This window comes from Meles meles, chromosome 2, assembly GCF_922984935.1.
Source record: "Meles meles chromosome 2, mMelMel3.1 paternal haplotype, whole genome shotgun sequence".
In the NCBI taxonomy this organism is placed as follows: domain Eukaryota; kingdom Metazoa; phylum Chordata; class Mammalia; order Carnivora; family Mustelidae; genus Meles; species Meles meles.
This window is the reverse complement of record NC_060067.1, coordinates 155,943,016-155,959,067: the sequence shown is the minus strand read 5'-3', so window position 1 is coordinate 155,959,067 and position 16,052 is coordinate 155,943,016. Positions and strand designations below refer to the sequence as shown.

At 51.8% G+C, this 16,052-nt stretch overlaps 1 protein-coding gene across 1 annotated transcript in view; it reads left to right on the top strand.

The window, feature by feature from the left end:
- Positions 1–16,052, top strand: part of FAM167A (family with sequence similarity 167 member A) — a 43,109-nt gene that overhangs the window by 9,575 nt on the left and 17,482 nt on the right. Inside the window, exon 3 of the mRNA XM_045985013.1 lies at positions 9,710–10,509. Coding sequence (XP_045840969.1) covers positions 10,141–10,509 — 369 coding nt within the window. The 5' untranslated portion in view covers positions 9,710–10,140. The remainder of the gene's footprint in view (positions 1–9,709; positions 10,510–16,052) is intronic.

Below are 16,052 nucleotides of genomic sequence, written 5' to 3'. Positions count from 1 at the left end.
TTCTGTGGGGGCAGCATTCGGCCCCTGCAGGTGAGCTGTCTCCTGAGGGTTGTAGATCATGGGGGCGGGGTGGGGGACAGGCATTTGAGGAAGATCCTATCGACATGCACAACACTGGTACCGTCCCCCTTCCCTTATTACACCCCCCTCCGCACACTCAGAGTTCACATGCAACAGTATAAACACACACACACACACACACACACACACACACACACAATGTTCCAGCACAGTTCACCCCTACCAGGGTCCAGTCTCTGCAACATGTCATTCCTTCATCATCTCAGGAGCTCCCTCCCATCACCAGCTCAGACCAAGACATGGAATAAAGATGAACTATGTAGGTCCAGACCAGCGGGTGTCCCCTCCTCCTTCTGTCACCATGGCAACCTCTGACAGGAGAGAAAACCTGCTTTCTGGCAGCTCCTCAAAGCTCCCTGGCTCCTTTGGGCAGCTCTGTAGGGCTCAGGGCTGTGTCCCCCAGCCTCTCAGCCCGGGTCATAGGCACTCCTGCCAATGGCCAGTGTAGAGCACACACTAGAAATTCACAGCCTGCATGGGCCACCGCCGGAGGTCAGGCCTGAAACACCAACTATACTCCCAACCCTCCATTTAAGATAAGCATGGGGGGCTATGATTAAACCTGGCTGGAAAAGCCTGCCTTGTCAAAGCTCTGCCTCCACATCCCAGACCTACTGACCCCTCACCGGAAAAAAGAAAGAAAAAAAAAAATTAGCTGCTTTAAAAAAGGAAAGAAAAAAATTCAGGTGTGAGTTGTTGTGGCCTGAGCTGCCCTGAATTTAAGTTTATAAGATGCATGATGGTTCGCCAAGCCCTTTCCCTTCACTCTCTCTTATCATCCTCTCTATAGGTCTGCGGGGTGGACACTGCAATGGCTCCACTTTCAAAATGGGCGCCCCTGTGATTCTCAGCTGGAGGGGCCCCATCTGCCTCTCAGGCGCGTGTGGAAATGTGGGGAGGGGGGAGCTTTTTGGTTGGCATGCTGTTTTAGGACACTGCTGAGCCCTCAGGGATGGATTCTATCTCCCCAAATGAATTATACATCCCCCTCCCCTTCCAGTCAGGGCTCTCGGTCTAAGCAACAAGAAACAGTGCTGCTGTAAGGAGTTCACAGAATTGGCGGGCGGTAGAGACCCAAGGGAGAAGACAGGCAGAACCAAGGCAGCTCCAGAAAACAAAGAGTGGGATGCAAGACCCTGTGAATTAAATGGTTTGTCTGAGACAGACTCCGTGGGGTGCTAGGTTTTTACTCACACGATATCCCCAAAATACTTCTGACACCAGATGTGTGATTTTTCCACACCAAACAGCCCTCCAGTTCTCTGCGAGCACCAGCTGGGTGTCCTACAGTCTCCCTCAATTTGGACACCATCGAGCTAAGGACAGTGTCAGACCCTGGAAGGGAAGCGTTCAGTCTCGCAGACTGTCTCTGCTTCCCACGCCAACTACAAGTCCCGATTATTACCCATACTTCTCATCTACTGGCTGGACATTGGGAATTGCCCACAACCCCCTCCTCCGAGTCACTAGTTTGATAGAATGGTTCACAAGACTCGGGGAAGCATTTACTGGCATTCACCTGCCAATGAAGGGGTACATAAGGTAATGTGGGAGGAAGGGGTGCAGAACTCACATGCCCTCTCCGGGTGTGTCACCCTCCCGGAATTACCGTGTGCACAAACCCAGACGCATTCTGAACCCCTTCAGGTAGGGTTGTTATGGAGGCTCATTACATAGGCACGATTGATTAAATCATTAGCTATTTGCCATTGACTCAATCTCCAGGCCTTTCCCCCCACCTCCCAAGGCAGGGTCAAGTCCCATGCTCTCAGCTGGGTGTCAGGGCATGGGACAGCAAGGAGGGAGGATCTGATCCTCTCTGCTCAGAGGAGAGGTACCCAGCCTGTCGTCCAGCACAAGATGAAGAGCCCCCTGAAAGCAGGATATGAAAGTTCCAACCTTCTCATCACAGAGTGGGCTTTCCCTTTCCGTGAGTCCCCTCATTAACAAAAACTCTGGTGCAGTTTAAAGGACACTCTTTTCACCTCTCTGGCTCTACGGGGTCTTTCAAGAACTAAGGACAAGGGCACCTGAGTGGCTGAGTCCGTTAAGCGTCTGCCTTCAGCTCAGGTCATGATTTTGGGGTCCTGGGATTGAGTCCCGCATTGGGCTCCCTGCTCAGCAGGGAGCCTGCTTCTTCCTCTGCCCCTCATCCCACTCCTGCTCTCTCTCACAAATAAGCAAATAAAATCTTAAAAGCAACAATAACAACAAAAATCTAAGGACTAAACCCAGACATTACAACAAGAAATATTCTCATTGCTCCCTCATTCTCATTGCACCACTTAGAACATGCCAAGGGTTTCAGGAGTTCTGTATCAGAACTTGGGGATGGAAACCAAATATAATTCCTTGTTACATAGCATGTTCTCCAGCAGTCCTTTACAGGGATGACCAGGCTGAGATAATGCCCCCTCCCCTGCACTTCACATCTGCCTCCAAGGCCCATGTGACCACAAATGAATCCTAACCATTTAGCCTTCTGAGCCTCATGCACACCACATTTTTTAAAATAAAGATTTTATTTATTTATTTGATAGAGAGAGATTACAAGTGGGGGGGGGGCAGCAGCAGAGGGAGAAGGAGAAGCAGGGTCTCCATCCCAGCATCCTGGAATCATGACCCGAGCTGGAGGCAGATGTTTAACTGACTGAGTCACTCATGCTCCCCACACCCCACATTCTGAGGCCTGGGTCTAAGCATCTGATTGGCTAAGCTCAAGTCCCATGCTCTCAGCTGGGTGTCAGGGCATGGGACAGCAAGGAGGGAGGATCTGATCCTCTCTGCTCAGAGGAGAGGTACCCAGCCTGTCGTCCAGCACAAGATGAAGAGCCCCCTGAAAGCAGGATATGATAAACAAACAGGACAAATACCCACAAATACCCACTGTGTTATTTTATATTCTTTGTCCAACACATGCTTATGTTGGTTATAAATGTCAGAAACACAGTTTCTCCCTGTGCTGAGCACGATGGCCCCCAGGAACCCCAGGTCAGCATGGAACATGGCTGGTTTCTGGATAATTCTGGTACAGAAACCTAGGGGGACTCTGATTGGCCCAGCCGGGGTCATGTGACCACCTACTCAGGACAGAGAAGGCGTGCCCGCCTTGAAAAGGTTTCAGGTTTCTTGTCTCACTGAGTCAACGAATGAGTCTTGCAGACACAAAAGGGTGAAGTGAAGTGAAAGTTTATTCAGTGAAGATGATAACAGAAAGGAAAGAAAAAAAGCTTCCCAAAGTGAGAAGGGACCTGAATAGGGACCCCTGAGGGCTTTTATGGTCTGTCTTTTACAGAACACTGACCAGGGAACTTGAATCTTCTTGATGTCACCCCTGATAGCACCATGATTGCTTCTCCTTTGACCGTCCCATCTCTGCTGTGACAAATGAGGTGGCATGGTTATGTTCCCTTATCTCGGGTTCTGTCATGCCTCAGCATTTCTGGGATTTTTGGTGAGCCTGATCACCTGGCCCCTGTCTCTCCTTACCTAGTCCCACCTGTCCCTTACTCAACAGGAAGCACACAGAGAAATGCTCTTTCCGGAAGAGGGAAAGGACACGGGGTACAAGTTACCTCACATCGCTGGACACAGAGGAGATCCTTCAGCTATACCTGTGATGCTGGATTGCCCTGAGTGCCCCCTCCCTGTCCTGGCACTTCCTGTCTTCCTAGCGCCTGACAGCCTGTGTCTGGGACTCTGAGGTTGGGGCAGGTCTCGTGAGGACAGGTGGGGAGGGGACCAGGTCCCCTCTGCTTCTGTGAGCCTGTCCAGACTGGCTCAGACTGAGGGAGCACAGGCCACGGGGCATGGGGTGGGGGCCCAGGCGGGAATCTGTTCTGTTTGCTTTTTCTTGCCACAGACCTTTAGAGAGAGTAGCGTGGGGCTCAGTGCTGCATGTTCCAGGCTGCAAGGCCTGGCTCTCACCCACACGAAGCTCAGAGTCTGGTAAAGGAGCCATCAGGAAAGTTCCTTGTAGCAGTGCTATGGCTTGAGAGGGCCAGTACGTCCAGTGGTTGAAGATCCAGCCCAGGGCTAGACGGCAGAGGTGAAATCCCCACTTTCTCATTCATTACTTCTGCTCCTCAGCCTCTCTGTGTCTCTCAGTCTCCTCATCTGTGTAACGGGTCAGTGATACTACTTGCCTTGTGGGGTCGTTGTGAGGATTCATGTGTTTGTACATGTAACGCTCCTAGAACAATGGCTGGCGTCGTCTGCTCTGAGTAAGCGTTAGCTCATGTTGTTGTGATGAGATCATTGTTTCGCTGGTGTGCTCTCCTTGCATCCCGGGCACACACAGCTGGGGTGAGTCAAGGAACACTTCCCAAAAAAGAAAACCCCTGAGAAATGATAGACAGAGGTCTAGAGGGAGGGAAGAGTGTTCCAGGCCGAGGGAACAGCTTGTGCAAAACCCCAAGGGGGTGAGAGAGATTGCTCCTCCGTGGGACAGGAACTTTGAGGAAATTGCATACTGTGGAGAGGATATGAAACAGTTCTCTGAAGAAACCTCAGACTGGGGGGAACAGGCATGAGCTTGGGGATCCAAACAGGACGAGGGTGGCTTTTGAGTGTCTTAGAACGCGAAACAACAGGGAGTGAGTGCAGCAGGGGAATGGGCTCAGCCTACCTCAATCCTGGAGAGACAGAGACAGAAAGAGAAGGAGAAAACGTATCAGCAGCCCCTGCACCCTTTCCTGCCCATGAAGTCCATCTAGGAAGTGGGTTTGAAAGCTGTCCAAGTGAACAGATTAGATCATAATGACACAAGGGCCTAATTGGCCGGAAGACTGAGCTGCACCCACCTGGCTTCTCCAGCAGCCCAAGAATTAGCTCATGGCTGGCATGGCCTCCTTCGCCGCAGCCACTGTGGGCTGGAGTGAGCCAGGAGCATGTTCAAGCAGCAGTCCTCCTGGGCAACGTAGGTCCCCGGGCTCTGGCTTGTCACTGCTACAAAAAGGTAGATGTGCCCCTGAGGCATGTGTTCTGTTGTGGGAAATCTTATGTTCTTGGCAGCCGGGTGGCCTGCCTGGCAGGGCACGCCCGAGCCTGGTGGGATGAGGGTCTGACCTTGTTTTTTTGGGCTCCTGGTTGTGCCAACGTGCTTTGGCTTTCCTCCTCAGGCTGTCTGCCTTTGCAAGGCTCAGAGTGAGAGAAAATCTGTTCCCCAGTGGCAGGAACGACTTAGATTAGATATAAAGCAAACCCCCTGCTCAGGTATTGGAGGGCTCTTCCTCCCAGTGCCCATGTTCCCAGGTCCCTGGTTTGTCCAAAGGAGAGGGAAGTCCCTACCACCCTTTCAGACCAGGAAGCTGTCCAGGACTGGCGTCTGCTCCCCTGCACCCCATGGAGTGCCCTCTAAGTGCCTACATCCCTGCGGTGACCTGAGTCAGTGACACTCCAGCTCAGCTCCTGGCAGCCTAGCTGGAGGGGGCAGGAACAGCCCCCCAGCGGCTCTCGGGCTCCAGGGCATCCAGAGGGGCATTGATCCCCAGGATGCTGTCAAAGGACCAGAAGACCAGACAACGAATCCTGTTTGAGCAAATCTTCACCACGTGCATGTGCTGGGGGCTGTGGAAAACAATCTGGGGCTCAGTCCCTGCCTGTTCTGGGTGGCCACACCCATCAAGGGGCGAGTCCCTGACTCAGGCCACCCCATACCCACACATGCCTTGATGCGATAATAATCCTCAGGTGGGTTCAAAGGTTGCAGAGAACTTTCACGTACCAGATTCCAGCCGATCCTCACAGCATCATCATGAGAGGGGTTGGGGTAGGAAGCCTCCTTGTACAGAGGAGGACACTGAGGTCCCAGCAATGAGGTTTTGGGGAGCACACTGGGGGCCAGGGCTGAGGCATTCCGCCCCCCCGCCTTTGCTCTTATCATGTGGATAACACCTTGTCAAAACTGGTCACTCCCGGGGCCCTGAGCTGGGGATGGGGGTGTTTAGAATAGGAACAGGGAGGGAAGGGAGTGGGGATAAACGAGTGGTGTTTTCCTAAACTGGGCTTTTTTTCTCTTTTCCCATGGCATACCTGCTAGTCACCACTGTATGATGAAACTCGGAGGGGGACACCTGAACTTCTGGGGGGATGTGAGCTCCCAGGGAAGGATGCCGGGTGCACAGAGTGGCTCGGGCCATCTAGCAGGTCTGGGACGAATGGGATGACTGCCCCGTGTTGCACAGAGTGGGCTATCTGATCACATGACAGATGTAGCACGGATAGGTTTCATCATCTTAAGAATAACAGTTTTACAGTATCCTGTTGTCTAGGACTTACCATAGAACAGGCACTGTGGGAAGGACCGGATATTTGTTACTTCAATCCTTGAAATGGCCCATGAAGCCCAGGGCCTGCTTCATGAGCAAGGGACCCGGGCAGCCCCGCTGGGCCCCGTGCTTGGGTAAATGCGCTGCGGTTGCCATCTTGAAATTCCTAAATACTTTTCCACAGTGAGTGCTGCATTTTCATTTGCACCGAGCCCAGCAAATTATGTAGACGAGCCCGGTTATCCCTATTTCTTAGAAGAGGACAGAAGCATGGAGTGGTCGAGATGCGACACATCCAAGATCACAGAACTGGGTGTCCTCGGGAGTCTAACCCCAAAGCCCATGCCCTCTAGAGTAGACAGAGAGTCCAGCCATAGTCTGAAGACTGTGCCCAAGTCTGGCTGCTGGCCCCGTCTGTGGTCAGGGTTGACTCACTCCACCCCTCCCAGCCTCGATTTTCTCCTTTGTGAAATGGGGTGATCCCACCTGTTCCTCAGGGGCCACTGGGAGGCTTGAGTGAGAGGATGCGTCCAAGCGTTCTTTCACACACTCCCTAAGCTCAGCGGATCAAAGACTCATCATTTGCTGACTCAACCGTGCATTGGCGCTCCTGGTAATGCCTTCAAGTCCTTCTGACACTGTCTTCACAGGGCTTCTTGGGATCGCTATAGAAACCACCAATTAAAATAAACTCCCCTACCCTTGGAGGCAGCCTCCTAAAGTCATGGAGTCATAGCTCTTTCCCACTCCCAGGGGAAGACCCTCCCCTAACAGGTTCTCCCTCCAGCCACAGCTGCCCCTGACTTCTGCAGGGAAGCATGCTGCTCAGGGAGAGAAGGGGAGTGACTTCCGGCCCGTGTCATCTGCTCAGGCAACTGCGGTGTGGAGAGAGAGAGCACTGCTTACTGTCTGTCTGCCCTTAGATTCTCTCCCAAAAGCTTCACTGGAAACCATCAGAGCTGTCCGGTGGAAAAAAGTCCTGTAAGGTAGAGCTGCCCCGAGGCACACTCAAAACACATTTGGCAGCTCAGCAAAGAGGCAGCTGGCGCCTGGGAGGGGCTGCTAATAGGTCTTTAGATGCAGAGAGATTCTGAGAACCCTGTGTGACTTTGAGAGCCGAAGAAAACCCCTCAGGAGAACACCCTGCTTTAGCAAAGCATGCTACACCTGCAGGAAGTGCGTATAAACCTTAGTTCTGCCAATCCCCCTGACCTAGGAGATTGTTATTATCACCCCCATTTTATAGGCCAGGAAACTGAGACCCAGCAAGCCTGACAGCACCTGCAGCTGGGCCCTCTGACCCCTAGTCAAGGGTTTCTAGCTCCAGACCAGGGGTTCTCAGCCCCGGCTGCTCCTTCATACCACCTGGGGAGCTTTAAAGACACGCTGACAGCTGGGCTCCCACCCCTCCCCCCATTAATGGAATCCAAACCCCTGTGAGTGGAGCCTGGGAATCCATTTTTGTGGAAGTTCCTCTGGGGATTCCCATCTGGGTGGCTGGAGGTGAGAACTAGGTTTCTCTGCCATTCGTTGGGGTAGAATATTCCCCCTCATTCCTCAGGGATACCTCCAGACACGCCAGGCTCAGAGCATGGGGAGGACAGCCAGATATCCCTTGGTCAGATCATGTGACAGGCAGGGATTGTAGAAACAGTCCCAAAAGACAGCAAGGTCTGTCCTCCTCCTCCTCCTCTTCCTCCTCCTCCTTCTTCCTCTTCAAGATTTTGTTTGTTTATTTGAGAGAGAGAGAGAGAATGAGCACAGTCAGGTACAGAGGGAGAAGCAGACTTGGGAGCCCAACATGGGGCTGGATCCCAGGACTCTCTGAACCAAAGTCAGACATCTAACTGATGGAGCCTCCCACGTGCTCCCAAATTTTATTTATTTATTTGAATGACAGAAAAAGGAGAGGGAGGGAGCATGAGCAGGGGCAGAGGGAAAGGGAGAGAATCAGGCTCCCCACTGAGCAGGGAGCCCGATGAGGGGCTTGATCCCAGGACCCTGAGATCATGACCTGAGCAGAAGGTAGAGGCTTAACTGTCTGAGCCACCCGGTCTGCTCTTCCTGAACATCTCCATCACTAGGTGGGAGGAAAGCCCCAGAGCTTCCCTGGAGGGCTGAGTCTGTTTTTATTTTGCTCCCTCTGAACTCTCTGCCTCTTTCTATGCCATCCCCCAGCACCCCATGTCCAGTTCTCATCACCCAAACAAGTAATCAGAACTCCTAGTTTTAGTTTTTCTCCTTCCAGAGATCATTTTATTCTTATAGAAGTCAATAAAAATCTGTCCCTTCTCCTCCTTTTCCACACCAGCAATGTGCCCTCCAGACTACAAATACCTTGTTTTGGTTTTTTTTTTGTCCTTGTAAGCTTTATCTTGGACATCGTTCCATATAAATTCATTCTTTTTCGGCATGCAGTTAGCACACGTTTTAAAAGATCAGCCTGAGAACCAAGGACTTCTCTCCTCGGTCTGAGTCAAACGTCCCCTATTCTGATGTACCCATCTCCAGTTGCCTGGACCCTGTGGGTGCAGGGATGCCGCTGGGAGGCTGGAGTCTCTTACTCGGACTCGGAGCTCTTCTCTACACTGTGCTCAGACCACCTTCCCGGAGATGGGAAGGCCAGATCAGATCAGAGAGCCACAGCCCTTGTCCACGAGGTGCTGGAGTGCGGGCATTTTAGGTAAATGTGAGAACCATCTTTCTAGAAGGGTGGTGAGTCACAGTCCTCACTCCGTTTAACAATCCTCCTTGAGGGAGGTTGGCTCTTCCCAAAGCGGTTGCAGGTTTATTTGCTTCCTCCTCGGAAGAGGTGTGGTAAGGTGTTGTCTTCGGAGGAAGAAGCTGAGGGTGTGCAGAAGGACCTGGAGGAACCAGCGCCTGAGGACAGGGGCTGTGATGGACAGGGCAGGGCGGGGTCAGCGTCCCGGGACCCCAGGGCACAACTACGTCTGCCTGGGGACCCACAGGGCGCTGTTGCTCTGAGGAGAGACCGGATCCCTCAGAATCAGACAACGCAGTCTTGTCCTTGCTGATCACCAGGAGCTCTCGGGTGAGTCATCCAACCTGTCAGAGCCTCAGGTTCCTGGTGTGTAAAATGGGGGCAGAGAGAAGTAACTACAGACCCGCCTTGAGGACTGAATGAGATAATGGAGGTGGAATCATATCATCAGCGGTGGGACACCGTACAGAGCATTGATGTGTTATTAACTTCTGTGCGTTGAGTTAAGGCTTGAAAGAGCATTCCTGTCACCTAACCTCTCTGAGCCTCGGTTTCCCCTCCTGAGGAGCTCAGGAATGTGGCAGGCCTCCTGCCAGGGGAGGGATTAGTACTGACTTCATTTGCATCCTTCCTGCAGGGCCTCCAGCCAGCCAGCAGCTTCTCACCGCCTGCCCTGGCCCGTGAGGAGGGAGCTCAGTCCTGCTTCCCCGCCAGTCTCAGATCTGCCTGCACCTTCAGCACTGATAGATCTTCTTGGCAAATCTGCCCCCAAAGACTCCTGCTGACGCTTGTCTGTTCCTGCCTTTTGTGAAACTGGCACCAGCAGGACTCTGGGAAGAATCTTAAATCCTGACCCTCCACAGCTGCTCTGGAGGGCACCCGGTGTGGCTCATCCACGGCCGGCCCCTGTCAGCTCCGGGAGCTGCTCACATCCCCGCAATACACTCAGGAGCCCTGACCCCAACCGGATGAGAGCATTCCTGAGTGGGACCCAACCCTGCCACCCACCAAGATTCCCACACCACCTCCCACCGCCTCCCATGTCTGCCCGCCCCAGCAGACTCTAGAATGTCTGTGCCTCAGATCCAAGTAGAAGAAGTGGTAGGTGGGGAAGAAGAGCCAGCAGGAGCAGCCCTGCCTCCGGATGACCACCTCCGGAGCCTGAAGGCCCTCACTGAGAAACTGAGGCTGGAGACCCGAAGGCCCTCCTACTTGGAATGGCAGGCCAGGCTGGAAGAGCAGACATGGCCCTTCCCGAGGCCAGCTGCTGAGCAGGGGGAGAGTGGGGAGGAGGACCCCTCATCCCCGGGGAGAGAGCCCAGGCGGCATTCCCCACCTAACGGGAGTGCCCCCCAGGACGCTGGGCCCCAGCCCACCGGCAAGCTGGAAGGCTTTGAAAGTATCGACGAGGCTATAGCCTGGCTCAGGAAGGAACTGGTAAGTGGCTGCCCCTCTAAGCAACCCTGGAAAAGATGCCTCTCTCCCTCTCTCTGTCTCTCTCCCTCTCTCTCCTCTGTGTCTCTCTCCCTATCTCCATTTCTCTCCCTCTCCCTCTGCTTTGTCTCTCTCTCTGTCTCTCCCCATCTCTATCCCTCCCAACTGCACGTCTGTCATTTTCCTGCTGAATGCAGTGTAGACCTCATGCTGCACGGTGACATGACATCCACACGGCAGCCAGCCAGCCTGCCAGCCCCTAGTCCTCTAGTCACGGGTACTTATGGAGGGACTGTGTTTAAGGAGCTGCCCAGAGAGTGGCATCGTTGATCGGGCCCGAAAGCTTTGGGCTGGGTCTCAGAGTCCGAGTGGGAGTCTGCCCAGACATCAGGACCTGATTGTAGGGGGTGCATTCGAGGGAAAGACCATGAGCAACAGGTATCCCTGGGGAGTAGGGAGCAGTAGCTTGACCTTTCCTCTGCCCAGGGGTCAGCAGGCTCCCAACAGGGGCATCTCTCAGCATGTGAGAAAGGGAACGGGTGTTCAGAACTCTGTGCCCATAGCCCAGAGGAGAATCAATGGTCCCAGGCATGGTGGCTTCTTGGCAAAGCTGGGCACAATGCTCATGCTCACCATGATCTCAACTCCTGCCCCTCCCCATCACCTGTGGCCCGGGTCACACCTGCCCAGTCGGGCCTCTCTAGCCACAGGTGAGCCAGCAACCAATGGCCACGTACCTCGAGAGCCACTGTGTCATCAGGGTAGGCAGAGTTCTCCCTGGTTTGCTCTGCAAAACCCCGAAAAATAAATCCCCTTTGGGGCCTGGAATTCCTCAGGGTTGAAATAAATCATTAGGGCACGGGAAAGGGGAGGCTCAGGGACTCAGGTGTCCCATCCATTGGAAGTCTTTTTTTGTTTTAATGTTTAATCTTTCATTGGAACTGCTTCCCCAAACACCGTTCCACCATGCCTGTCTTTAGTCACTGGAGTGCCAGTTGGCTTGCATAGCAAATGGGGCACCTGTGGCTTCACACCATGTCTCTGGACACCCCACTGCCCCTGGGTGCTCCTGGGGGCTTCAGGAGGTGAATCGAGAGGGACACGCCAGGGGCCGGGCTCTTTAAAGCTGCTCTTTAAACTCCTGAGGCTGAACTGCTTTAGTTTGTTTTCACAAAGAGAACAAAAATATCCCCATCAATCAAGGATTCTGTTCCTTGGCTCTGGGTCCATTTGAGGTTTTATTGCTTCTGGGAGTGGAGGCGTTTGCTTTTGAAATAAATTAACATTCCCTGTGGGCCCTGTTTGGGGTAGAGAGTAGAGAAGGTATTCCCTGCAAGTAAACCAGGAGGGAGTTCTCTAGAGCTTGTCCTCCTCATCCTCTACATGAGAGAGGGGTCTCTCAACCCCAGCTACATATTAGTCACCTGGGAAACCTTAAAACATCCCAGAACCTAGATGCACCTCAGATCTGTCAAAAGAATATTTGATAGACCCTGGGTGGGTCCCAGGCATCCACCCCGACTTCCACCCACCGCCCCAATGCTTCCAAACAACGCAGCCTAGGTTGAAAAGTATGCTATAGTTCTGCAGCCTGCGCCCCTTTTCCTGCCCAGCCACTGCAAGCCAAGCTGTACGAGTGCCTCAGGCAGACTACAGGCTGAGGGAAGCAGATGGGCCAGGTCAAGGACAACCATTGGTAATGGAGAGAGCAATGCTCTGTAGGCAAAGAGAGGAGGGCTAATTGTCAGGGCTAACTTGGCTGCCAAAGGCTGGCTGAAATAAGTACAGGGAATATCAGCATTCATAATGCTTTATATTTGCATGATATTTTCTTTTTTTTTAAAAATATTTTATTTATCTATTTGAGAGAGAGAATGAGAGAGAGAGGGAGAGAATGAGAGGGGAGAGGGTCAGAGGGAGAAGCAGACTCCCCACTGAGCAGGGAGCCCAATGCGGGACTCGATTCTGGGACTCCAGGATCATGACCTGAGCTGAAGGCAGTTGCTTAACCAACTGAGCTACCCAGGCACCCTGCATGATATTTTCTTATTTTTCATATACGGTGTAGTCACTTTTTCCTGTTTTTATTTACATTGTCCGGTTAGTTAACAAACCGTGTAATATTAGTTTCAGGTGTACAATATAGTGATTCAACACTTTTGGGCATCAGCTGGTACCCTCCTTAATCTCCATCACCTATTTCCCCCACCTCCTAGCCCTCCCACCTACCCCCCCCCCTTTTCCCCCAGTCCCCCACCCCTTCCCCACTGGTGACCATCAGTGTGTTCTCTGTAGCTGAGGGTCTGTTTCTTGGTTTGTCTCTGACTCTTCTTTTTTCCCCTTAGCCGGTTTGTTTCTTTTCCTATTTATTTATTTATTTATTTATTTATTTAACAGAGATCACAGGTAGGCAGAGAGGCAGGCAGAGAGAGAGGGGGAAGCAGGCTCCCGGAGCTCGATCCCAGGACCCTGAGATCATGAGCTGAGCCAAAGGCAGAGGCTTTAACCCATTGAGCCACCCAGGCGCCCCTTAACTGGTTTGTTTCTTAAATTCCGTGTATGAGCAAAATCATATGGTATTCATCTTTCTCTGACTGACTTATTTCACTTAGCAGTATATTCTCTAGTTCCATTCATGTCATTGCAAATGACAGGATTTCATTCTTTTTCTGGCTGAATAGCACTCCATCGTGTGTACACCACATCTCCTTTGACCATTCATCAGTCGATGGACGCTTGGGCCGCTTCCTTATGTAACTATTGTAGATAACCCTGCTGTAAACATCAGGGTGCTTGTATCCCTTCCAACTGGTGTTTTTGTGTTCTTTGGACAAATACCTCGTACTGCAATTGCTGGATAGTAGGGTAGTTCTATTTCTAACTTTAAAAAAAAAGATTTTATTTATTTAAGATTTATTTAAGAGACGGAGTAAGGAGACTGGGACAAGCAGACTCCATGCTGAGTGTGAAGCCCAATGTAGGGCTCAGTCTCCTGACCCTGAGATCATGACCTGAGCTGAAACCAAGTCAGAGGCTTTAGCCAGCTGAGCCACCCAGGAGTCCCTCTATTTTTAACTTTTTGAGGAAACTCCATACGGTTTTCCAGAGTGGCAGTGCCCGTTCGTTTGTATGGTATTTACCACCCTTCCCACCATTTCTCTGTGGTACCATGTTTGGGTAATAATAGCAATAAGAATAATAATAATACCGAGATTTGTCACTAATTGCTGTGTGCCACACACTTCACATGTGTTACCTCTTTTGACTGTCACGTCACTTTCTTGTCAACCACATTTTATAGAGGAGAAAACCAAGGCTCAGACAGGAATGTAGCAATAAGTGAGAGCGTCAAAATTTGAACTCTAGTCCATCTGGCTGTGTTGCCCATGCTCTTCTTAGCCAACATACTATGTAGTATCTTCCAAAGGCAATGGATTTTGCTGGGTGATTCCTAAAAATGTACATTCACAAAGATGCCAGCAGTCACCAGAATGCATGGGCGTGGGGGCCAAGGGAGAAGTAAGACTGAATGATAATCCCAGTCCTCACACCATTATTTCTTGGTCTTACATCAGACCTGTGTGATTGCTGTAATTGTCTCCATTTTACAGATGAGTAAAGTGAGGCTCATAGAGGTTAGAGGCCCTGCCTAGGACTGTATGACTAGTACGTGCCAGAGGCAAAGCTTGAACTCAGCCTTCTCCATTGAGGGTAGAGGGCTGTGAGGAGAGAAACAAGAGAGCCAGCCCTCCCGCAAAGGGCCCAGTTGGGCCTGCTGTATGAGCAACCATGGGGGCAGATCTGCGCTCCAGAAATCACTCAGGAACACTTCCTAGAGCAGTGACTCCCAAACTAATGTGCATACAGGTCACCCAGCTCTCCCATTAAAATGAAGATTATGATCCATGATTCCAAATTTCCAACAAGCTCCAGGGTAATGCTATGCTGTGGGTCCACGGACACACTTTGAGAAGTCAGGACTGAAAGGCAGGCAGGACTGGAGCCAGGGGACCAGCGAGAGACCACAGAAGGAAGCCCCAGGGATCCCCAGGCCTACACCCTGATGTGAGCCATTGCCTTAGTTTCCCTTTTGGCTCAGGGCTCAGTCCATAAATGGGCCTCTGGGAAGGAAGTCCCAGCATCCCACACTGAGTTGTCCAAGACTGAGATTCCATCAGAGATTGTAGGTCTGAGGTCAAAAGCAGCTCAAATGCAGACTGGCAGGCAGGCCCACTTGAATGTGCACTTCTGCCCACTTCCACTTTGGGGATTAAATAGTAACAGGCAACTCATAAAATCCTCAGACTGGTTGGAAAACACGGAGTTCGACATCTGCACAGCAAACGGATTCTCACATTTTGAGAATTGCAGTCAAAACATTTAACTTCAATTTGTTTTCCTAATTTGTCATCTGACAACTCACTGCTGATGGCATGAAAAATTAACCTTTTATTGGGGCCTGGGTGGCTCAGTCGGTTAAGCAGCTGCCTTCGGCTCAGGTCAGGATCCCAGGGTCTTGGGATGGAGCCCCATGTCTTGGGGCTACCTGCTCAGCGGGGAGTCTGCTTCTCCCTCTCCTTCTGCCCATCCCACTCGTGCTCTCTCACGCTCTCTCTCACTCTCTCAAATAAACAAAATCTTTTTTTTTTTTTTAATTAACCTGTTTTTTTAACCCGGTGAAAGTAGTTTCAAATAACCTTTGTTTTATTTTAAGCCCAGAGTTATGTTTTCTTTATAGTTGGGCAGGCTTGCTCCACCAGTGTGTCAGGCTCATAGGCAAATTTGTTTTTTCTCTTTATGAGGCTAAAGGTAGCCCATTAAAAATCTGTAATTCAGACAATCACGTGGCTGCTTTCCCTCCGGGAAGCCAAACCCTCCCTTTGTTGGAAGTTTTGGCCCCAAAGTAGGTTGCGCCCAGCAGTGGGCAGGCCCCAAATGACTCTGTGATTAGCCCAGGGCTGTCCCAGGCACTGTCCATAAAACCAGGGAGGCGAGGAGTTGTCCTTGTTGACCCTTTCAGGGGCAGGCCATGCTGGGTCCGGACAGACGGGCTAGTCCACGCCCTGTCTTCTACGAGCCAGCTCAAAGGCAGAGAGTGACTGCCTGGATCTTATTTTCAAGCCAAGAAAGGATCCTAAGAGCTCCCTCGGGATTCACTCTCCCTCTCTGCTCTCACCTAAGGGAAAACGACAAGTCACTCCTGACACACTCCAGGGACCTGTGAGCAGGGCAGACTTTTCCTCCCAGTCTCATGTATTGGAGGATACAAGGAAGGTGGAGATTTCTCAAACACTGTCGGCATTACTCCTCCAAGCTAGGAAGTCCTGACCTTTGGCTTCCCCAAGTATGCAGGGATCCTGTCGCATCTGCTTAGGACAGGCAGGGTTATAGCCTCTCTGTGCAAGAAGTGGACCCAGAGCCCAGTCCAGTGGCTGTGGTGCATCTCTTCCTATTCCAGACTGCTTCTGTTGTCAGAAAGTCCCAGCCTTAGGTCCTTGCCTTTGGGGCTGCCTCACTAGGTGGCCAAGGGATAGGGGTAGTCCTCC